This window comes from Chelonia mydas, chromosome 4 (genome assembly GCF_015237465.2).
Source record: "Chelonia mydas isolate rCheMyd1 chromosome 4, rCheMyd1.pri.v2, whole genome shotgun sequence".
In the NCBI taxonomy this organism is placed as follows: Eukaryota; Metazoa; Chordata; order Testudines; family Cheloniidae; genus Chelonia; species Chelonia mydas.
Window position 1 is genome coordinate 118,978,001 of NC_057852.1, and position 24,621 is coordinate 119,002,621.

The 24,621-nt window shown below is 41.6% G+C and overlaps 1 protein-coding gene and 1 long non-coding RNA gene across 7 annotated transcripts in view; one reads left to right on the top strand and one right to left on the bottom strand.

Annotated features, from left to right (window-relative positions):
- The window catches only part of SH3TC1 (SH3 domain and tetratricopeptide repeats 1), a 59,809-nt gene extending 53,593 nt beyond the window's left edge, over nucleotides 1-6,216 (top strand). For all 6 annotated transcript variants that reach the window (XM_043544712.1, XM_043544713.1, XM_043544711.1 and 3 more), the window contains 4 exons: nucleotides 1,768-1,890; nucleotides 2,232-2,382; nucleotides 4,095-4,291; nucleotides 5,565-6,216. In XM_043544712.1, coding sequence (XP_043400647.1) covers nucleotides 1,768-1,890; nucleotides 2,232-2,382; nucleotides 4,095-4,291; nucleotides 5,565-5,822 — 729 coding nt within the window. In that variant the 3' untranslated portion in view covers nucleotides 5,823-6,216. The remainder of the gene's footprint in view (nucleotides 1-1,767; nucleotides 1,891-2,231; nucleotides 2,383-4,094; nucleotides 4,292-5,564) is intronic.
- Nucleotides 80-5,067, bottom strand: LOC122465398. The gene is made up of 3 exons (XR_006290210.1): nucleotides 4,926-5,067; nucleotides 2,762-2,840; nucleotides 80-1,856 (listed from the first exon to the last, which is right to left on the bottom strand). It is a non-coding gene; the product is annotated as an uncharacterized LOC122465398 (long non-coding RNA).
- Nucleotides 6,217-24,621: the final 18,405 nt, after the last annotated feature.

Genomic DNA, 24,621 nt, shown 5'->3' on the forward strand with positions numbered 1-24,621 from the left:
CTGTCTGGTCACCCTAACAATGCCAGATGCTTCAGAGGGAATGGACAGAACAGGGCAATTACTGAGTGATCCATCCCTGTCATCTAGTCCCAGCATCTGACAGTCAGAGGATTAGGAACACCCAAAGCATGGGATGCGTCCCTGACCATCTTGACTAATAACCTTTGATGAACCTATCCTCCATAAACTTATCTAATTCTGTTGTGAACCCAGTTATAGGTGTGTCCTTCACAATATCTCCTGGCAACGAGTTCCACAGGTTGATTGAGCATTATGTGAAGAAGTACTTCCTTTTGTTTGTTTTAAATCTGCTGCTTATTCATTTCATTGGGTTCTTACATAATGTGAAGGGATTAAAAAACGTTTCCTTATTCACTTTCTCCACATCATTCATGATTTTATAGACCTCTATCATATCCACCCTTCGTCATCTCATTTCTAATCTGAACAGTCCCAGTGTTTTTAATCTCTTCTCATATGGAAGCTCTTCCATGGTCATTTTTGTAGCCCTTCTCTTATCTATTCAGATTATAAAATGTTTGGAGGCTGGGATTGTCTTTTACTATGGGTATGTAATAGGCCCCTAACTACCATAATACAAATAGAAATTAAATAAAAGGGTTGTAAAACTCTATTAAGAAAGTTCGCAGAAAGTGGACAACAAGGCGCATGAGCTCATTGGGAATTAATTAATTTTAAAATATGACTGAGATTTCTTTGAAACCCTGATTTGACTATGGACATGCTATGTGCAGAAAGTGAGACTGTGTTTATTGAATACTATTCTCTGTGAGTCATTCAGTTACCTCTCTGGAATGCCCCAAAGAGCTTTACAATCTGTTACCAAGAATACTAACACTTTTACTTTTTAGAAAAGATACATTACAGTCTTATTAATTTTCGCTAAACGAATCCACACTTTATACTGTATTTCATCTGAGCAGAGTGTTGGAGTGAAAGTCTCATACTGCTTAGATTTACTGTACAGTTTTGTGATCATAATTAAAATGAAGCTACTCTTGTCAAATAAATTAACGAAGTGCAGTTGGAGTTGCATTCTCTTTTTAGTGTATGTTCTCTTGTTTGCCTGTCCACACAATTTAATCATTTGCAAGAATCATTGCATTGCAATGGCCACTGAATGAATTAGCAAGGTTCTGCTGTACTATTGCGATATACATGGCTGTAATATTGATAAAGTAGGAATACTTAATTTTCTTTATTCACATGCTTTTTCCCACTATGTCTTGTAAATTATATCCTTCGGGATCAATAACTGAGTATCCTGTACATGGCAGAATTCCTTCATTTTATTGAGTGTGTCGTGACATTTCACTGTGTCTGAAATGGCATAAATTCATTTCCTAGCAGCAAGACAGAGGGACAAATTCTTTGCTCACTTTAAGGGAACCTCACTCAACTACATAATTAGAGCATTTGGCCACAGACTTAAACCTGAGCTATAAACCCTCACTCTGTGAAATATCCAATTTTCAACTCCTGTTTCTATCTAGATTAGCTGTTAAAGTGTATATGGTGTAGCTATTGAAATGTATGCTATAGTACTAAAGAATACTGTATATTGGACTGAACAGCCTTACAGTGAAAAGAGATAGATAAGATGACGTAAGAAGACATTGCTGTCTCTAAGGTTTCTAATTTTGTACAGCAGGTACCAAAACCCATATACAATGCATTTCATTATGGGGTTTTAGTTCTGAATGAATAAAAATTACTTCGTAACAGAATGTGCATTTTTCTTTCTAGGTTGCTCAAGATGCTGCTCTTTGTAATGGGGATCCAAACTTAGGAATGGAATTGTTTGAAGCTGCAGGAGACATATTTTTCAATGGTACCTGGGAGAAGGAAAAAGCAGTGTCATTCTACAGGGTTAGTGATTGTTACTTATTATTTGTATTGTGGTGCTCATAGCAGCCCCAGTCATGGACGCCATTCTCCTCGGTGCAAACAGACTGTTCCCGCCCCAAAGAGCTTTACAATCTGTTCTATATTACTACTCTGAATTCTCTCAAATCCCTGGTTTCACTGAAGTAAATTGCAAAGCAACCTTTTGACTTTGATAGGGCCAAATCCCGGTTTTATGTGCATAAAGCAAAGTACAGAATTTGCTAAATGTGAGACGAATATGGGCCATAGCAGTTATGAGTACACATGTTTTCTGGGCTTCAGCAGTAACCAAACTGATCTTTTTATGCATGTGCTTATTTCAGGACAGGGCTCTTCCACTTGCCATTAAGACTGGAAACAAAAAGGCAGAACTCCGATTATGCAACAAACTAGTGCAATTGCTGGTAAATCTACAGGATTCTGAGGACAGTCTGGAATATGCACAAGTATCCGTCACACTTAGTGTGAAGTTAGGTAAAGCTAATATTCACAGACTACTGACTGTCAGGCTTCTATTATCATTGACAGAATTCTAGAGAAGAGTTGTCACTTCCTCCTTTGCATTTCGTGATGCTTTTTGCCAAGGTTCTGTGTGCTAGGAAGCCAATACCATTTTCCCTTCTATTTTTGGATCCCCTCTAGCTGGAACAGGTGACAGTTCTTGAGTTCTATTAGTTTTTTGTTACATTTCTTAACTTAGCTGAGTCCGGTAATGTTCTACCTAACATTTTCTTAATTAGTTCACAGAACTGTAAGTAGTTATCGAGATTACATGTTTCAGGGGGCAATTTCCAGATGAGTCCATCTGAAATCTAGCAATTGTTAGCATTAAACCTCTCCAGGTCTCACTTACTGTACATGAGAAATGTGAGGAATGGAGACTTGATCTGACATGCTGCACTTTCCATGCTGACCAGAGAATATGGAGCAATCTGTTCACATAATGAGACACAAGATATAGTTCTTAGTGTGTACCTGAATCTGCCAGATTCTTGTGTTTATGGGTTATTTCTCCTTGAGAATTTTCAAGTCCCTTGTTCCCCATTGTCTGAGTGCCTCACAATCTTTAATATATTTATACTCAAAAGACACCTATGAGGTAGGGAAGTGCTATTACCCTATTTTACAAGTGGGGAACTGAGGCACAAAGAGATTAAATGACTTGCCCAAGGAAGCACAGGGAGTTTGTGGTAGAGCAGAGGTAGACCCCAGGTCTGCCAAATCCCAGGCTAATTCTGCAACCACTGGATCATCCTTCCTCTCCTCCTTTCACATAAGACAGAGTGATTAATACTAATTAATTAGAAGTAGCCTTAAAGAGCTATCTGGGGCACTGTGACTTTGACTCCTTCCTCTCTTCAGTGGTGAATAGAGCTGATAAAAAAAATCAATAAAGAATTTGTGGGTATTTTTCAAAATTTGTTACTTTCCCCCCAAATGTTGGTAATGTCAGACTTACTGAAACTTGTTAATATTTTTCTACTGTTAAACGTCGCTGATCAACTCTAGAGCTGGTTGAAAGAACAGAAAATTTTGACAAAATCTTTGATCAGAATTTTTGGGGGAAAGGGGGGGAATTGGTAAAAATTTTTGATGGAAAATGTTGTTGAAATTAAGGCTATTTCAGTCACATCAAGTGATAAGAATGTAGTCAAGACCTGAGATCCTACTAACAGAGATTATCTCCTTTGATATGGGGTAAAGTACCACCAACCATAAAATATTAGATTATCCAACCAGTACTAAGAAAATCATTGTTTGATGCTAGAGTCCTCACAAAGGCATATGACACACCTACTCTCACACCCAAATATTTAACCATAAACCTAAAAACTAATCAATATATATCTTCCATAGGCTGGAAAAGAGGAAAGAGCAATTGCTATCATTTTTATTTTCAAATATTTTAAAGGCAATCATACTGCAGTGTTGGGGGGGAGAGACGTCTAACTACTTAAATTCAGCAACTCTTACTTAGAAATCAGAACTGCAGTATTTGGCCTTGGGTTTAGTCAGGCAAAGTGATTTTATATTGAATAAAGTTTAATTACCAGAACTAAATAAAAGGAAAGGTAGAACAGAAATAATACTTAAAGCAAAACATCTCACATATCCCAGTGTGAGAGAATGTATCTTCTCCTCATTGTCTCTTAAATCGTATCCTCATTCACATGTTATTTCATTAGGAAATCAGCTAAATGAACGAATAGCATATCACAGACTGGCTACTATCCATCATCGCCTGGGTCAGTGTGAACTTGCTGAACACTTTTACTTAAAAGCGTTGTCCCTTTGCTCCTCTCCTCTGGAATTTGATGAGGAATCAATGTATTATGTGAAAGTGTATCTAATCCTAGGAGACATTATATTCTATGACCTAAAGGTGAGAAATATTTTTATTGATTGATTTGATTGCTGTAGCACCTAGGAGCTGTAGTTGTGGACAAGGGTCCCATTATGTTAGGTCCTATACAAACAGAGAACAAAAACAAAGTCCCTGCCCCAAAGATCTTACAAACTACATTTGAGAGAAAAGGCAACAAATGGATAGAGACAGACAGAGATGGGAGAATACAGGGACACAATGAGATAATATTGGTCAGCACGATAGACTGTGGTATCAGCATGCCAGCAGCCTATCTATTCTCAAGTTTTTTGTAGGCATCCTGGAAAAAGAGAGTTTTGAGGAAGGACTGAAGGAAGACAGTGAATTAGTTTTGTGGATGTTTACAGGGAGCATCTCCCAAGTGTGAGGGGCAGCATGAAATAAGGAATGGAATGAGGTACTAAAATAACAACTGTGGAAAATATGTTTGCATCATCTTATGTGTCAGCCCAGACATTTCACCTGGATAATCCTGCTACCCATGTATTTTGGGTGGAATAGCTCAGAGCTGTGGGGATTAGAGAGCTCAGTGCACTTTTAATGGAATATAGAGCTTTCTAGTACTTGGTACAAGTTCATCCCAAGTTCCTCAAGGACAGATTTCTAGCATACTGTTTATGAACTCTCATACCTATTGGTGCTCTTGGTAGAGAGACCAGGGACCAAATAAGCATGGAAACCTGAACTGCCATCTCCTCCCCAGAGGTGGTCCCTCTTGTTCTGGTCTGAAGCAGAGTCATGGTGCAGTATGGAGAAGGTGGTTCCACTGTCTGCTCTGTGGATAAACAAAGTTTGCAGTCTTCACAGCCGTCAATCCAGCACTATTCACAAACCAGATTTTTTTTTAAAAAAAATTCTACATACATTAGACAGAGAAAAAAAGTAATACTGATATATTGAAATTGAATGATATTGTGTAGAATAACCTATAGATAGGGAAGGTAAAATATCTGCGAAAGCATTAGAAAAAAGGATGGACCGTACAGCAATATCTCAAAGATATGGAGAGAGGAGAATGGTTGATAGCTATCTAAGGGATAGAGTGGGAGTTCAGGGCCTAACCTGCTTAGATGTTTTAAAAACCTCACTAGGCACCTATCTGCACTTTAGGGGGTCTAAATACCTTACAAAATCTGGCCGTAAGTGTCTAATCATGAATTTTGCCTGAGTACAGCATTTAGAATTGGGACCCAAATTATCTCTTGCTTTGATATCTAATAAACCAGGTTTGTATACTTCTTAATATAATATATATTCCTTTTTATTTCAGGATCCTTTTGATGCAGCAGGATATTATCATTTGGCACTTGCAGCTGCCATGGACTTGGGCAACAAAAAGGCTCAGCTGAAGATTTACACAAGGCTCGCAGTAATCTACCACAATTTCCTTATGGATCGGGAGATGTCTCTTTTCTTCTATCAGAGAGCAAGAACCTTTGCAACAGAGCTTAACGTTCGGAGAATAAACCTGGCACCTGATCAGTATTATAAGAATGCAACATGGGTACCTGTGAAAAATGCCATGTGACAACCTACCAGGCAGCTAGAGAAATATCATTTTGGTTTTGTCAGACAATACCTAATGTTCCTTGATATTCCTTATTGTACATTATGTATATGGGACTTCAGTGCCACAGGCTAATGGCCCTGTCTTGACAACAGTGGGCCAGATTTCACTTTTGTTGACTCATGTGCAACCACATTTTCTTCAATGGAATTGGACATGGACATGTCAGGGCAGAATTCAGCCTAGGAATGAACTAACTAAAAAACCCACCCACAAACTTTTTTGTATTAGAAGACATTTTCTGTATTAAGTGCTTAAGTTCCTGGTTTTGAAAACTCATACAGGTCTTGGAATGTGATAAATATAAGTATGCAATGAAGTGTGGTAATAAAGCATTGTAGAGTGATAACATTCACTAGATAATCATGACCGCTTTTGTATTTAATGGGATCAACACCATTAAAATAGAGCCTAGGTGCTTTTGAAAATCTTATTGGGCACCTAGCTGCATCTTGATGCACTTAATACCTTTAAAAATCTGGCCCTTAAGCACTTGAGCTCCTAAATCCCATTGACTTTCAATGAGACTTGGGTTCCCAAGTGCCTAAGTCCCATTTGAAAATGGAATTTAGGTTCCTAAGCCACTGGGGTGCTTTTGAAAATTTCACCCCAGATAAGATAGGTTTGATTCACTATTCATTTATGTTTCTACGAACCTGAAAAATCTGCTGCTCAGAAGATATGATGCTGCTACATCCTTTAATATAGTCTGGGAACTGTGAATATCTGAACCGAGCAGTCAGCCTTGAAATCTTCCTAGATTATGAGAAGTTGAAGGTCTTGCCATAGATCATTAGAAAGGTAATTTCCCCCAGATTTATAATAAGTTTCCAGATTCAAAGTATTAACCTAGTGATGCAACAATCCGGGAGTTAATGCACCTCACTTCACAGCTGGGTATCGCAACCTGCAGACTTGAAGAACTTCAGCCCAAGTGTCTAATTATGATCTCTCCAGAATCAGGAAGATTGCAGGAGGCATTGCTTCTCCGCTCATTCCTTTGCCTCTTGTCAATTTCTCACAGCCACAGCACAAGTCAGTTTTCTGTTCCAAGTTGTCATTCAGAATAAATATAATTATAGCAATTGGAAGTAGAGAGAGTCTATCATCACACTCATATTCCAGGAAGAGAAAATATACTTCTTCATCTGAAATTCAATTTTGCTGTAAAGGCCCATCTTCTTCTTTGCATCACTGCTTCCTGCTGCTGCCCTGGTGCTGCAGACTCGTACTCACATAGCATTTCAGTCCCCTACATTAATTCATTCTTATGAAGCGAGAGTGTGCTTATGCGGTGCACAGCACACTCTGGATATCTTGTGCATTACCCTGAAGCCAATTGAAAAGCACACAAAATGTGATCAGTCATCGGCAGGTTTTTCGAAAGGCAGCACCTGAGTTCTGTAACAGCTCTGGTGGCACAGGCATGCTGTGTTTGTTTTTGTGCAGTGGCGGGTTAAAAATGAGTCAGAAGCATCTGATTTCAAAGAAAGATTCGTGCTTAGGGTAGACATGAGTGAATGGCATTTAGGCATCAAAGCTACTTCTCACCCTGCTTGATATCAAATCATCTTGGTCAAGAATGGCAACAGTGAATATTTCCTAGGATGCCCAAGTGTGAATGTCAGAATTTAGGGTGAGAGAGTGGTGTGGTCTGAAGGATAAGAGCAGCATGTTTTATTGCTTTTAACAAGATGACAGCAGTGTTGAGGGATCTTGCTTGTGGAACTTGACTGCAATTAAAATTATTTAATTTGAATCATCTGCCTTACTATGGAACAGAATATAACTTCCTAAGCTTGTTAAGTGCTCAGTCTTGCAACCCTTAATCATGAGGTGCCTCACTGGAGTCAATGGGATGCCTCAACATGAGTAAATGGGCCTCAAATCTGTAGATTTCCTCTTAAAAAAAGTTTTCTATTGTATATTGTAGAGCCAGCTGCTGTCACATAAATGGCCAATTGTAGGTAGCTAAGAGAGGAGTCTTTCTTCCATTTCAACGAAGCAAACGGGCAGAGCAGCATGGATTTCAGCACATCTAAGAATCTAGATGTCTTACATTATAATCCACATGATACCAGGAGAGGTCTCTGCAAGGAGTTTTTGAGGAGCCATAGGATCTAAGACTATGAAGATCCGGTGGTCCTAAAACCCAGCACAAGTTGTATAGAAAGGCAGGAGCCGCTATTCTATTTTACAAGGACGCAGATAGAAGGAATATAGGCATCTCTTCACCTATTGCTTCTGTATCTGCTGCTGAAGCTCAAAGCGGATCAGACAGCTTTCCGTGGATGTATTTCCCTGCCTAAATACAACCTGAGATCTCCTTGGGCTCCCTGGCAGAGATACAACTGAGCACATTTTTGAGAACCCTCTCACTCGCCAGAGCTTGTCATTTGGGATTTGTCATTTAAAATATAGTGTAACAGGGTGGCCTGCCCCTTTAAGGGCCGGTCAACCCAGTTCAATTAGCCCCACCCTGCCACACCTGTGCAGGAGGTAGGACTTAAAGGCGGAAAATTTAGTGGTTGCGGGCATGCTGGGGATGACAATGGATAGGCTGCTCTGATGTGAGACAAGAAGCTGGACTCAAGCTAGGAACTAGCTGAGGGTTATCACCTGCCAGAGGCCCTGTAGGAGGATAGCTCTGACCCAGATGGATGATTGGAACCCGGAGCTGGTGGTTAGACAGTGAAACAGACTGTTGCCATTGGGAGCCTGCCGGTAAGGAAGGGGTCTGAAGGGTGAGCCCAGCGGGGCTGAAGACTCTCTTTTGTTTTAATGTTGATTTCGGACATAGACCAAGGCACTCTGTTTCTCTGGAAGGGATTGAATATCAAATCACCTCTATGGGAGGAGTAGGCAGAACCAGTTTGGGGGAAACTGATGAGGTGGAAGTACCACAAGGCTGGATCTCGCTGCAAAGGGGCTGTTCTGGGATGGTGCGTCTTGCTCACATAGGTTATAGCCATGTCAGGTATGGCTTTAGTAAAGGGTCACATCAGTAGTATTTGCTTTTTTTTATTTTAACAAACAGAAACCTTTAGCATTTTCTGTTCATTATCAAATACTTAGGTAAAGAAGCTGTACGTTAAAAATGACATCTGACAGCAGTCCTTGTGCTTCAGAGAAGGAGCTAATTTCTAACTGGAGATGGGAAATTATTTTCCTTCCTGTATAATAGCAGAATGTTCAATTGATCAACTGCTTTGTTTTTTCCCCTTCCTTACTGTAAGTGCATCAGCTATCAAAGCCCGGGGTGGGCTAATGACTAGTTATGGAATGTCCGTTCCTTTTTTTACTGGTACATGTAGAATGTTGATGCAGACTTTACAGATATCTGGCCTCAGCTTTTCTTTATTTACATCAATTTTCATAGATTCTAAGGTCAGAAGAGATCATTATGATCGTCTAGTCTGACCTCCTGTATAGCACAGGCCATAGGACTTCCTTGAATGCATTTCTGTTTGAACTGGAGCATATGTTTTAGAAAAACATCCAAATGTGAGTTAAAAATTGCCAGCGATTGCCACCAGGACCCTTTTAAAAAAAACTGTGCCTTCTATTCAGTCTGAAATAGTCTAGTTTCAACTTCTAGCCATTGGATTCCATTATACATTTGTCTGCTACACTGAAGAGGCCACTATTAAGTTTTTGTTCCCCATGTAGGTACTTACAAACTGTGATCAAGTCACCCCTTAACTGTTTGTTTTGTACCGGTGTAAACTTTATTCTCTTCAATGAAGTTATTCCTGATTTACCAGTGAATACATTCTTCTAATAAGTTCAGTCTTAGTAACTTTTTTCTCTGACTTTAGGAATGTACTATAGAATATATGGCATCACTGCTCTTCATCCACAAGGTGGCAGTCTCTAGCTTTAAAAAAACCAGACCTCCCAAAGGAAAGTTTAGATTTAGGAAAGATAGAAACAAAAATTGTTATAATTAAAAAATCTGCTGACATCAGGTTGAAGTCAACAGATATGATTGTTGAAGAATTTATTCAATTAATAAATATACACCATTCATTTGAAATTAACTAAGTTTGAATAAAATATAAGGGCCCAATGAAGTACTAAAATGCATTCTGTGTGCTTGATTCTGTTCTCAGTTACACCATATAAATTGGGAGTAACTCCATTGAAGTCATTGCAGTTACACCAGTGGGATTGGGTTCAGAATCAAGCCAAATTTCTCCATTCAAAGGGAAAGCCAGCGGTATTGTATTTGCCTGGTTTGTTTTACAGTTACATAAATGGCCACATGCACTGGGTTATTTTTGTCTTGCAGCACACAGATAAAACTACAGATTAGTATGGTTGTAGAATTTTAGGGCTAAATTCAGCAACCATCACTGGAGCAAGACTCCCATCAAAGTTAATGGGAGGCTTGCTCAAATAAGGACCACAGAATATGCACCTTAGAAATTATGGGCCAAATACTATACCTCAGTAATGCCCCTCTGGCAGGGCAAAGGGGCCATAGATCTGCCCCAAATGGGCATGGTACAAAAAATGGGCAAAGAGGGTTGTGTGACAAATGGGGCATCAATGTCAGCATAGTTGGCAGAGCAGAGGGGATACAACAAGAAGTGGATGAGTAGAAAGTGGCAGAGGTATGCAGGACTTGGAACTTAATGCTGAGGAGAAGGGGGAATCGGGAGAGATTTGAAGAGTGAAGTGAGGTATTAGAATGACAGGCAAGAAAGAGGATCTTACCAGCTGCATATGTGTGGAGTGAAGGGGGAGGGAGGGACAGAAAAGGGAGTGATCAAGATGGAAGATGGTGAAGGCCGGGATGAGAGTTTTAGCAGTGTGGACAGAGGGAAAGGAGATATGTATATTTCATTTACTGTAAAGCAATGTGTGTATATCTACAGTGCTATAGAAATTAGAATAAAAATCTGAGCTGTGATATACACTTTAACATTAATGAGGTGGCCTTAACCTTGTCTGGCATTTGTGATTTTATGTCCAACACTTAGTGTTAGTTTGATAGATTTTTTTTTTAATTATATACGTGTGTGCACTACACAGTGTGTATTTATAGAGGGACCTATATATGCAGGGCTCCCATATATTAAAGGATGCTATATGACCTACTGTGAAATCATACCCCAAATTAACTGTCAGCCTTTTAATCCAAGCTGTGTCTTCCAAAGTTTGTGATGCTAAATAGAGGACTTTTTGGGTTACCTGTCAAAACAAGGGTTTGTAATGGACGCAAGAGAGGCATGAATCTACTGCTATAGCCTAACTCAGGTTTTTAATCAATTCACAAGCTTACAGGACCACTGACTGCTTTCGAAAGCTTGGATAACTGAGAGAGGCAATTGAATTACAGGAATCTGCTAGCGGAGAGTTTGGAACAAACACACCAGCCAAATTAAAAATGGCCCTACATCAAATGTCACCCTGAAAGCATTGACTGCGCACTCTATAAACACAGACCAGCCATCAACTAGGTAACATCATTTAATTGTCAGTCAGACACACTTAAGCAGTATCAGAGGACCCCACAAGACAGAGGAAATCCAAAAATGAGACAGGCAAATACTGAAACTGTATAGATAACTTCAATGTGAATTTAAAAAAATGGCCAACTTTTGACACAGATGTCAATTGACAGCTCAACATTTTGTAAAGGAATCTGCCATAATGCTTGGGTTATGTGAGTCAACAACTATTACAGACCTGGCAACGAGTAGATACGTTTAAAATACCTAATATATGGATAAAACTTGGGCTTTACTCCTTTTCTGCAAATGTCTCAAAGATGTTGGTGAGACTGAAAGTGTCTGCTTACTTATGTCAATTTATATTGATTGTCTGGTTATGTTATCTGTGCTGACATGGCATTTCATTCTTGATCCAGTACCTCTCAAAGGTCTTCACTGTTTTCACTATGCTCTTAGTGATAATCAAGGGATGAGAGAATATTTAATTCCCTAGCATGTCCATCTGATATCTGTCAACTCTGATCAGTAAATGGTCAGTCTAGGTTTTCTTTTTCAGCGTTTTGACATGTTAAATAGTTTGTCCACTTGCTTGAAAAAGCAGATTGAACAGCATTAGCTTGATTTATATTCTCATGAAGTTTATATCCATTTTACGCGGAGACTTGTGTCCCAGGAAACCCGGGATGTTTTTCAGCAACTGGTTTCTGATGCAACAGATATACAGACTCACTGAAATGGATGCTTCACAAACAGTTGAGCATTTTCCATAAAACAGAAAAATCCCCTTACTCTGATTTAGCAAAGGATTTTACTGTTTTATGGAAAATGCTCAACTGTTAATGAAAGATCCACTTCAGTGAGTCTGATAACTGAAGTATTTCTGTTTATATTAAAAAGTCAAGGAATCTTTTTACATGTCAGACAAAATGTAAGTGGTACTTAGTAGCCACGCCACCTTGGCTCTCAATTTGTTACATGTCAAAGTTTTTAATCGTATGGGTAAAACTTGTCTGTGTGGGAGACAGAAATTTCTCTGGGGCTGGTCCAATGAATTCCCCCAAGACCTATGGACCATCACAAACCTCGCCACCTTCCACACCAAGTGCAAGGTGCATTTTCTTTGACCTTGCCTTCTCTAACACAAATATGTAGCAGCTTGTGCATTTATAAATATAAACCCTACCAAAATAAGACACACTGTACTCGCTTCTCACCAATGGAGAGGATGATGGAATAAACAACATGTGATGGCTGTTACTCATGTCACTTAATGAACTACTGGAAGATGCTCAGATATTTTGGTGATCACCATGGCATAAGAACCTAAAGAAGAAAGCTAAGTAGGCTCAAGGCTGCTCGGAATTTGGATAGGACACTTCCAAGGGAAACTTCAATGGTGTTGGTGATTCAGTAGTTATCATTCTTCCTTCTTTTTCCATACTGAGCCAATACCTGATTTTTGTGGACACTGTTTCTGGAGGCATGCAAGGTCCTGATCGCTACTAATAATGAAAAATACTTTTTGCAAGAATAAGACAGGACACGAGGATAATCTTCTAACTTCCAATGGAGTATCTACATTCTGCTTACCTACAATTTCCCTGTAGAATTCTACATCAATGTAACAATGCACTGGTACAGCAATGTATAGTTTGTTGTGGTGCTCCTCATGTAGGGAGGCAGGCTATATTAGATTAGTGCAACAAAATTCTGAGCAAATAGAGTTTACACAGTCTGATTATTTCTTGAAGTCATTCTAAAGAGACACTGCTGCTCCTTAAGAATCTATCCAATTAGTGTAATATTATCTTAAAACTGCAGTAGAACCAGGACCAGCCAGTGTCCACTGCAATCTTGCCAATAGATTCTCCTCCGAGGTTAGGATCTATCATCCCACTCCTTTCTGAAGTTGATGTCAGTGCTACTCCAGGAACTAATGATTAGAGCGAGCTATAGCAGAGAAAATCAATACAGTCTCTTCTACTTCATTTAGACAATGAAAGCCTCAAAGAACCCATCTCAAACCAGATTTTCTGAAGGAAATAATGTGAACTAAAGATGGGTACACCAGTGCCATTGCAGTTAAGTTTGTGTCAAGTCATCTGTTTAAAATCCTTTCTAAGTCCTCTAAAGTTGACGCACACTGTTGGATTTCTGTTGACATTTGGTGTGACTCAGGACAATGCAGGGTAGGGCTCATGACACAAATTTGGAGTTTGTTGAGAGCTAGGTGTTCTGGAGATATAAGTCCTGAAAAAAATAGCCATTTTTTAAACAGTTTCTAGGTGGTCCCCTTGCCCTCCCCCCATCCGAGAGCTAAAGATCAAACTATGGATGTGTTGTGGGTCAGAATAGTCTCAGTCTGTTGTTTTATCCAAGGTAGGGCATGGCACCTGCTCGATCTTTGGGGGACCCAAATTGAGAACAGTATTTAAGAAAATGTACGTTTTTACACTGCATATGCGACACTACAGAAAAACAGCTAAAGCGTTTACATTCCTGCCATTTTAGATGCTTTAAGCTTAACTCTTGTAAGTTCTCTAAAATATGAATGGTTAATTGGATTGCTTTGAAATGTGGTATGCCTCATAAGAGTGTGGGGTAGCATTAGTGATCCAAAAATCAGGGTCATTTGACCAGGGGTTCTCAAGTTACAGGACTCTCTCAAAAATTCAGTTTCCTTCTGCTGCCTTGTACTATTAAACTGAGACGTACTAATGACTGGATGAATCACAGATCTTTTGATGGCTGTGAACTCAGCCTTTATTTAACACATCTATGGATAAGTTAATCACAACCCCCAGTAGGGTCGCCAACTTTCTGATTGCAGAAAATCGAACACCCTTGCCCTGCCCCGCCCCTTCCCTGAGGCCACACCCCCACTCCCTCCATCCCCCCCTCCTCCGTCGCTCACTCTCCCCCACCCTCACTCACTTGCTCATTTTTACTGGGCTGGGGCAGGAGGTTGGGGTCGGGAGGGGGTGAGGGCTCCAGCTGGGGGTGTGGGCTCCAGGGTGGGGCCAGAAATGAGGGGTTCTGGGTGCAGGAGGGGGCTCTGGGTTGGGGTGTGTGTGTGGGGGTGAGGACTCCGGCTGGAGGTGCAGGATCTGGTGTGGGGCCGGGGATGAGGTGTTTGGAGTGCAGGAGGAAGCTCCGGGCTGGGGCCAAGGCGTTCAAAGTGTGGGGAGGGTGTGAGGTGTGGGCTCTGGGAGGGCATTAAGGTATGGGAGGACACTTGGCTGGGACAGGTGGTTGGAGTGCAGGAGGGGGTTCAGGCTGCGGGCGGTGCTTACCTCAAGTGGCTCCTGGAAGCTGGCCGGGAGCTCCATGCGCTGTCCTCGCCAGCAGGCACTGCCCCTGCAGCTCCCATTGGCCATGGTTCCTGGCCAATGGGAGCTGCAGAGCCAGTGCTGGGGGCAGGGGCAGCACATGGAGCCTCCCTGGCCGCCCCTCTGCCTAGGGGCCTCAGGAACATCCTGGTTGCTTCCAGGAGCTGCATGGAGCCAGGGCAGGGAGCTTGCCAGCCCTGCAGCTCTGCCAACCTGACTTTTAATGGCCAGGTCAGCAGTGCTGATTGGAGCCTCCAGGATCCCTTTTCGACCAGGTGTTCAGATTGAAAACTGGATGCCTGGCAACTCTAACCCCCAACCTAAGAAAAAAGGATTTTTGACTGTCTGAGTGACTGGAAATTGTTGCCATTTGTGAGTCATGGATGACAATTTCATTTTGGGAGGAATGTAATCAAATTCTTTGGGGGAAAAAAGTTACACATGTGAATGCTTCTTGAGAGGGAAGGAGTGTTAGGGGGTGGAGAGTGGGAGAATAGGGGGAGATTGGTTTAGGGTTATAGTGATGGGAGGAGGTTATAGGGAGGCAGATAATTGTGATGGATGGTAGGGGAGGTGAGAGAGGTTAGGGGCTCGAGAGGGAGACATGGCACCCCCAGATCTGACAGCGTGCTCTAAGCCCCCTGTAACTCTAACTCCCAGCTGCCAGTGCACCCCAATGCTCCTACACCTCAGTGACCCCACAGCTTTGGCTTTGCCGCTGCAGTCAACCCCTGTGCATGCCATAGCTTGGCCAGTGCATCACAAACCCCTGCACCTCAAGCCCCAGCTCTGCCTGTGCACCTGAACCTTCCTGCAAGCTAGCCACCCTGCAATTCCAGCTCTGCCAGTGCATCCCAACCCCCCGCCCCCCATGCCCAGAGCTCTTCTAGTGAACCGTAATTTCCCTGCACCCCCAGCTCTGGCAGTGCATCCCAATCCCCTTGTTTCATGGACCAGGGCGAGGGCAGTCATGCCTTATGCTTGGAACCAAGAGTGAAGAACTAGAGGTCAGGAGTCGAGGATCAAAGCCACAGTCAGGAACCAGGAATCAGAAACTGAGCAGGGGAGCAGGGTGGACAACAAGCAGGCATAGGAGTGATTGTAGCTGCGGGCATAAGCTTTGAGCAGCCACTGGCCAGGTGCTACTGCTGGGCTTGTAACTTGTGATCTGACCAAGAGCTGCTGAATATACGATATCATCTCATGTATAGTCTTGTAATTGCTTAACTCTTGGTTGGCAAGCCTCTGAAAAGTGGCTTCTTCATTAGTTAAACCATGATTAAGAAAAATGGGATGAACTTAAAGGATATTTTGGATGAATATCAGATCTATTAGACTGTCAAATAATTTTCAAAGTGGCAGAAACACAACTGCTTGAGTCACTTAAAACTTTAATGGCCAATGCACTGAATAATATTGAGAACTCTTGACGTCTCATGTCAATAATAAAAGCAGATTTCTTCTGTGCATCATTGCCCAAAGAAATCTGTCAGTAACCTTTCACCAGGGTGATTGTGTTAGATATGTTGGGCAATGCAAAATATCTTAACATGTCATCAATTCTGGGCATGGGATAAGCATCAGGAGCTGTGATAGCATTAAGTTTTCTATAATCAACATAACATTTTACAGTTTTAACCTTCTTAGGAACCTGCATTGCAGGAGGGGCCCAAGAACTGTCAGACTCTTTAATTATTCCTATATCCAGCATACTCTATATTTCTTCCTCCTGCACTTTGCCAGTGGTCGGGGTGCCCTATTAAGTGCAGGTTGGGGTTGCACAGTGTTAATTCTGTGGACCATTTTATGAGTCATCCCTGGCATGCTAGAAAATACCCCCTTGTAGCTTTGCAGCACAGCCACCATCTCTGCCCTCTCAGTCTGCGGTAGCTCTCTGCATATCTCAGTGCTCTCAGGTGGTGAGTAATTCTGGCTTTCAGCCTCAGATCAATGAGGTGTGCAGTCTCAGACGCCCCTTCATCACAACAAATCATATTCACAATAGCTTCTCTGTTGTGATAGGCTTTAAGCCTATTCACAGGCACCTGTCTGTGGGGCAATTTTGCTGTTGGATGTTTTTACACTGTACATGGATTTCATTTGCTCTCTCCACAACCTCTTACGGTCCCTCCTATTCATTTTGCACTTTTGTTTACCATTAGCACCAAATCCCCCACCTCAAAAGAGCACTCAAAGCCTTTTTATCATGTCATGCCTTTTGAGCGGCCTGGCTATCAATGAGGTTAGTCTGAATCACTTCTGTCATGTCTTTCAACTCCTGTCTGAACCTTTGCGCATATTCAGTCACTGGTTCCCCTTCTGATTCAGTGCCTTCCTCTGAAGAATCCCACACCTGTCTCCTATCAAATGGATCAAACCTTGTGGTATGGAGGATGGGAGCCGGGGGCTGGTTGGGCAGGGAAACTTTCACTGTGAGCTAGAGGGGGGAAGGGAAGCTGCAACTGGTTGGGCAAGAAGACTCGGACTGGGGCCGAAGGGATACTGGTATTGCGCTCTGGTGAGAGAAATGTGGGTTAGGAGAATAGTAACCAGTTTACTAGGGATGTGGGAGAGACATTGAAATTGGATGAGATACTGGAACTAGAAACCAGTGTGGGAATAAACAACATTGTGGGAGAGGGGAAACAGATCTGAGAAAGGCTGTGGGGGAGAATTGGAATTGGCCAGGCAGGGAGATTGGAACTGGGTGTGTGTGGATGGGGAGACTGATAATGTTGTGGTGGGGTAAATTGGGACTTGGACAGAAAGCGGGGAAGGGGAGACTAGGACTGGCTTGGCAAGCAGACCAACACTATGAAGAGAAGCCTCAGGAATGAAGATTGGGACTGGGTAGAGAAGGAGAATAGGACTGAGATAAGGAACCAGGAGTGGGAAGAGACAACACGGTGACAAGGACAGGTTGGAGGGGATGGAGCAAAAGGCAATGAGACTGTTCCCACTAAAGTACTCTCCACCGGTGCCTGGAATGGAACCCAGTGATTCTGAGTCTTACCATTCCTCTTCTGTCAAACGTATATGTGTGAAACCCACTCTCAAATTGTCTATCCCATCCCCAGCTAGTGCAGGTTCACACAGAGGATGACAACCTACTACAGCAGAGGGCTGTGTAGTGGATCTAAAGGTTCTGACTAGAGCTGGTTGGAAATTTTCTGACAAAGTTTTTCTGTCAGAAAATGCTGATTTGTGAAAAGCGAAACATTTCATGGAAATGTTGCCTTTGATGAAAATTTGTTTTGAAATAAAAATTAAGAAAAAAGCATTTCAATAAAGGTCAAAACATTTCATTTTTGATCTTGTCAGAATTTAACATTTCAATTTGCCATTTCAAAATGATTTAATTTAATGTTTTTCATTTTATATTATAAAATAAAGTGAAAAATAGTTGAAATAGAAATAACATATTTAAATTTTGTTGAAGCAAAATATTTTGATTGACCCGAAACACAATTTTTTTCATATGTTAGCTTTGCAGGACATTTCAAATTTTGGGGTTTTTTTATTCTGTTCTGGAATGAAAGAAACTTAAAAATCTTGAAACTCCTCCAAAGCCAAAAAATCTAGTTTCTTTGGAACTCTGGTTCTAACCCTGCTGTTGAAATATGTGAATGTCAATATGATGCCACCTGGTGGAATTTCTGTTTTTTCAGTTAGTTTTTTGTATGTAATTTCCAAGGTTCTTTCAAAAGCAATGTTGAAAGAACATTAATAAGGATGCAAAATCAAGTGCTCAAAAGTTAGGAAAGGCCAGAGTTAAGGTTGCCTGTGCAATCTTAATTGCCACCTGGTGCATATGCATTATGATACATGCTTTAATTACTATTTTATTCACACAACCCTGCCTCATTCAGTGCATAGGATAGATGGTGTTCACTTCATGAGCAGCTGTTCAATATTTTATTTTACTCCCTGTTGTTCAATGTGAGGCCCCAAAACTTATTTACTGCAAACTATTCAAACCCTGCTCTGAAGACACAATTATTAATTTCCTCATGATGTTTTTTATGACACTCATCACTGTAGCATCTGACCGCTTCACAGATTTTAATTAATGTGTCTTCACAACACCCCTGTGAGACAAGGGTGGTGTTATTATTTCCATTTTACTGATGGGGGAACTGTGGCACAGAAAGATTAAGAGCAAAAGTATCCAGTAAGTTTGCGTGCTATATATGAGACACCTAGGACCGGATTTTTCAGAACACTTAGCATTATATAGCACTTTATATGTTCAAAGCACAGCTCCCATTGACTTTAGTTGCGGCTGTGAATACTCAGCAGTTGACCCCAAGTTCTCAAGTCAGGCATCCAGAAAAAAGAGGAACAGACAATAAGTGAACTCCTGCGTAAAGTTTGGTTTAAGTGACTTACATAGCATCCCATAGGAAGCTTGTAACAGAGATAGGGATAGACTCCAATTCCCCGGGGCAGCTTTCAACTGCCTTAACCATGAGACCATCCTATCTCTTCCTGCAATCTTCTGATTCATTCACAACTCACCTTCCAACTTCTACAACAGGATCAGCAGGAGTCCAACAGACTCCTTCCCATACAACCCTGATCCATCCCCAGCAGAGGCCCATCCTGTGCACTGAACAAGCCAGGGGTGCAGTGGGAAAAACGGTAGGTGATCATATAATTTAAAGACACAGGGAGCTGCAGTAAGGGTGCACAGGCAGCCTTAATTCTGGCATTACCTAACTTTTGAGTGCTTGAATTTGCAACCTTTATAATAATCTTTTAATGTAGTTTTTTGTTTATATCGCCTCATCAGTGTAGTAATTAGGAAATAAGGATTGTGCCCGACAGGAGATTTCCTTATGTTTTATCCATGCTAATTTTAAAATCTCTCACAGTGTAGTTTCCATTGTTTCTTTTGGGAGATTGCATTATTTGATGTTTTTTTCTAATATTCAAACTAAGGTTCCTTTTTAAATTTCACCCCATTGCTTTTAATTTTACTTTCTTGCACTACACTAAATAATTCCTTTATGACCTTGGTGTTTATACTTCAATAATATTTTTGTACATTATTATTATGCTGTCCAATGCTTAATTATCTCTTATTTATGGTATATGTGCTTAATTCTTTTAATCTGTCCTCATAAATCCATCCCTGAAGCCTCCAACTCCTATTTGTTGCTCCTGTCTGAACTCTCTCCATGTTTGTCAGTATCTCTGTGGGTAATCTAGTGCGTGGTCTTGAACATGATACGCTGGGCGTGGTCTATAATGTGGTGAATGTAAATATTAATTCTGAACACCTCAAAATTTGGTAACATTTACACTTGGATCCAGCTTTGGGATCTCCAAGTTCACATCTGGGGGTTTGTTTCTTCCTGTTCTGAGACATGAAATTTGGATTCAGATAAAGTGCCTGAATCTCAGCTGATGTAAACCAATTGATGTCCACTGAAATAGGGTGTTGACTTCAATAGAGCCACACTGATTTACACTGGCTGAGGATCTGGCTCAAGGTGTTTGGAGTTGAGATTTGGTGGGAGGTCCATCTATAATTGTGATGTTCCCTTGACGCCTGTACTTTACTTATGTGATTTAGGACTATATGGTGGGCCACTGCATAAAGGCCCAAACTGAAGCAGCAAAAAGCTCTTTTAATGGAGATCTGTGGATTGGTGAGGGATAGAATCCTCCTCCCACCCCAGGAGCAGAGCACTGGTGCAGTTACCCTCCTTCCCCCAGGTGAGAGTTTTGACTAATGTATCTGGATAGATATGGACAAACTGGCCATGCACTACTTTGGACAGATCCACTGTCGAGCACTGCTATGTAGAACACAGAGATTTTGGAGTCCTCCTTCATATCCTCTCCTTTTCTTGTCCTCTCCGTGACCTCTCCCCCCACGTCCCATTCAGTGGAATTGCAGTGGCCCTTCTGCATTTGGGGCATTCCACGGGGCGTGTACTGTGATAGACCCAGGCCATTTGGGTACAGCAGAATAGCCTTACTGGGGATCCAGGAAGCGCTGAAGGATCCCCCCCCAGCCTAAGGGGGGGCTCCACAGGGCAGAATAGCAGAAGGCAGATATACTGGCCACTGGATTAACAGTTTTCTGTTCCCTGACTGACCAGAGCAGGGGCTGCTCCAGGCTAATGAGAACACCTGACTCCAATTAACCTGCAAAGACTCAGGTGAGGCCATTAAGCTAATGTGACCACCTAACTCTAATTAAAGGCCCTCTAATAATATAAAAGGGCTCACTCCAGTCAGGCAGAGAGGAGCCAGAGGAGAGGAAGTGTGGCTGAAGGGCTGGTTAATGAAGACACCCTCAAGTCCTTGGTAAGGAAGCCCTAAGGTAAGGGTGAAGAAGGGAGAAGCAGGAGAGCTGTGGGGAAGTGGCCCAGGGAAATGTAGCAACTCTGGCAGTAAAAGGTTGGCTGCCAACAGCTGCTACCATTAGGGTCCCTGGGCTGGAACCCAGAGTAGAGGGCGGGCCTGGGTTCCCCCCAACCCACTGCTACAGAAACACCTCCTGGGAGGGGAAAACAGGCACCTGTCAGGTCAGGAGGCTAAACTGTTTTGGCATGAGGCCGTAGGAGGAACAGAGACTGTGGGAATTCTCTCACCTACCTCCATTGCTGGCTTATGATGAAAAGGGCTCAGTAGACTATCCCTGGCCTAGAGAGAGAAGGGCTACATGGAGGGTTGCAGTGAGCCTCTGAAGCTAGCATAAACCTCCTGGAAGCGTGGGACCCATGGGGACAAGTACACAGTACATTGCAGAATTTGGTGTAGAAGAGATGTTAGATCTATTTGGGGTGGTAGAGGAGGAGTATTGATTCCAGAAACCAGTTGATCTCTTGTCCATTATATATTGAGCAACTGAGGGCAGAGTTCATGAAACTCCTTAGCTCATGAAAACCTGTAACCTTCCCTTGGCTTATTCTTATTTCTGTAAATTATTAGTCTCGTCCTCTTCCACAGTTGGTGAGCCAAGATACTGTCTGCTTTGTTTCCCTTTTCATAAAACTTTTGCTTGGCTGTTTTTTCTACAGTGTTTTGTTTCCCAGAATTTCTACTTGAACTCCTCCTTACTTCATTTGTCATCTTATGTGGGAACTCTTAACAGTTCTTAGCTGATGAGTCAATAGAATGTCAACTAGGGTAATTTTATTCCTGTGTTTAATTCTGAATATTAAAAAAAACAAAAACAAAAACCCAGAAATGGCAATTGTGCACCTGCCAGTGTTTCTGAATGAGGCTACAAGGGGACATAAAAGCATTTTATTTTTCAAAAGTAGATAGCTACAGATATTTTCAAAAAAATCCCTTGTAGCCTTATACAGTTGATGCTCTGACATATGTCTTTAGCTGAAGACAAAATGTAATGTGCGAGGTTCAGATGAAGATATACGCTGTCAGTACCAGCCAGCTAGCCTAAGATATGAACATTTTTTTATTTTTGCTATAGCTATTTCTCTCTCCTTTCTTTTGTGAACACAGAACTCGCCTCTGCTGTCTGGCTGTTTATCACCCATTATTCTAATAAACCTATCCCACATGGGAGAGACTGAGTAGTATTTTTCAATAGTGTTGTTCAAAGTCTAGTGAAATCTGCTGACCCTGACTTTCTTCTCATTTTAAGCACACCAGCATAACTCCATTGATTTCAGTGGATTTACTCTTGAGAGGAAACTTGTTGTACCAATAAAATAAAAACCAGCAGGATCTTATTAAAGGGAAAAAGGCAAAATACCACATTTATTGTGAATACAGAAAGAATCATAGTAAGCAGTTAGTTACAGCTGTAACATTCCATTCAATCTCATCTTTATTCACACATTCATTCATACACACACACACACACACACAGGTTCTGCAAGGTTGTTATAGTAAGCAGTTAGTTACAGCTGTAACATTCCATTCAATCTCATATTTATTCACACATTCACTCATACACACACACACACACAGGTTCTGCAAAGTTGTTATCATAGTTACCAGCCTTAGAGTTGCTCATGCCAAGCCACTGGCCAGGTGGCCTGGACATGAGGAGGGAGCAGGGCCTTGTCAGATGCTCATCTGATGCTCCTGGAAGTTGGTTTGCAGAATCAGACCCCAAAGTTCTCACTTTTTAGAGTCTATTTTTATAGGAATTTCTTCCTATGCCAGTCTATGGGAATTGCTGCATCATGCTGTTGCTGAATCAATCAGCAGATGGCACATTCCTGATGGCTCCAAGATGTTATCTTGTTCTTTGGTTCTCCCATTCTTGAGGCTGTTGGGTGGATTCCAGTCTGCCCTCCGGGGGTCCTCTGGTTATTTCCACTTGACGCCTTCTTCAGCCAATGGACACTGGATTCTTAGGCTGGCACCTCCCTGATCATTCAGTTATTATCCACACCAAGCATCCATCCACATACATCCTCTATCTCTATTTTAATCACAATTGTTAATACAACAAAAGGGCGGGGAGTCTCTGGGTGCTGTTTCTGTTGTTAGAGTATTGCTTTGAGTCTCTGTGAATTGCTTTGAGAACAGACTCTGTCTTAGAATGTACTAACACAATTAGCAGCTTGCAAGTTTCACACACAGAGGGAGAGAAACAGTACCAAAAACCAAGAGATCTCTTAATTAGTAATACCCTGGAATTTAAACTATGGGGAATCAAACTCATTTGTGATTTTAATACAGAACTTCTTTAATATGATCCAACAAACTCATGTCCACTACATTTTCATTTGGAATTTTTTAGGGGAAGATTATTTTTTAGAAGTGGTGCTCTAGATCAGTGACAAGTTGTTGAGCTAGACGCAGGAATCATGAGGTGAAATTCTATGGCCTTTGTCATACGGTAGGTCAGACCAGATGAATGGTCCTGTCTGACCTCAGAATTTATGAATCTGTGAATCTGAAAAGGACAGGGTGGCTGTATGCTATGCATGGTGTTCTTGAGTCTCTTCTCCTTTTCAGAGGGTTTATAAGTTTTTTAGAATTTTTGAAATAGTTTTGAATGTACTTCAGAGTTTGGTGACTGAGTCTCCTCTTAATTTCAGTGGTGTAAAACAGGAGTAAGTCCATTGAACTTAATGCAGCTTTACTTATGTAAGTAGAGAAAGAGAAGGATAAAACTGTTAATTGCACAATTTGTATAGCAAATGATTGAAAGCAAATCTAAGTGAATAGGAGAACAAATAATTAAATTAGCGAAATTCCCAGGTAGAGTCTTTGATCATCAAATTACACACACAAAGTAGGTATAAAGAAAAGGTGGAGATTGGCATCCCAATGTTGGTAGAGTTAAGATTTGAGGGAGTTTATCTATTTCCATTATGTCAGTATTTCTTTGAACTTTTGCCTTAACTCAGAGTTTTCTGCCTTTCTGTTCTGACAACTACAGTGTTCTTGTAAGGATTTTAACTGTAGTCTCCACCATAGACTTTCAGTTTTAATTCCGGTTTAATGAAGCGGTTTTGCCCGGGAATTTCTTAGGTTTTTAAAAAGTTGAAGTATGGGTCACTGAGAGGATTCTATAGGGAGCCTGAATCATTGCATCCCTGTTCTCCTCTCCACACCATCTCTGAATTACAGTTCTTTGTGAGGTTCCATGGGTCATGCTTATTGCTCCTTTTTCTTCCTTCTCTCCTTTTATTTCCCTATGAAATGCATCAGCTCTACAGGGTGATAGCTCCGAGGAAATGCTGTTTGATTCCATAATGACTCATCTTGCACATCTGGTTACCCACTCCACCCACGCTTCCTACACAGGTAAAAGTAAGCTGGTACGGTACGGCGTACTAGCAAGAAAGTGCCGACTGTACCGGCAGGGCCGCTGATAAGTGGGGGGAGGGGGGGGGGCAAAAGGGGCAGCTGCCCCTGGGCTCTGGCAGTGATTTAAAGGGCCTGAGGCTCCTGGCTGCCGCTACTGCACCAGCAGGTGGAGCCCTGGGCCCTTTAAATTGCCACCGGGGTCCCGGGCAGCGTGGACCAGGG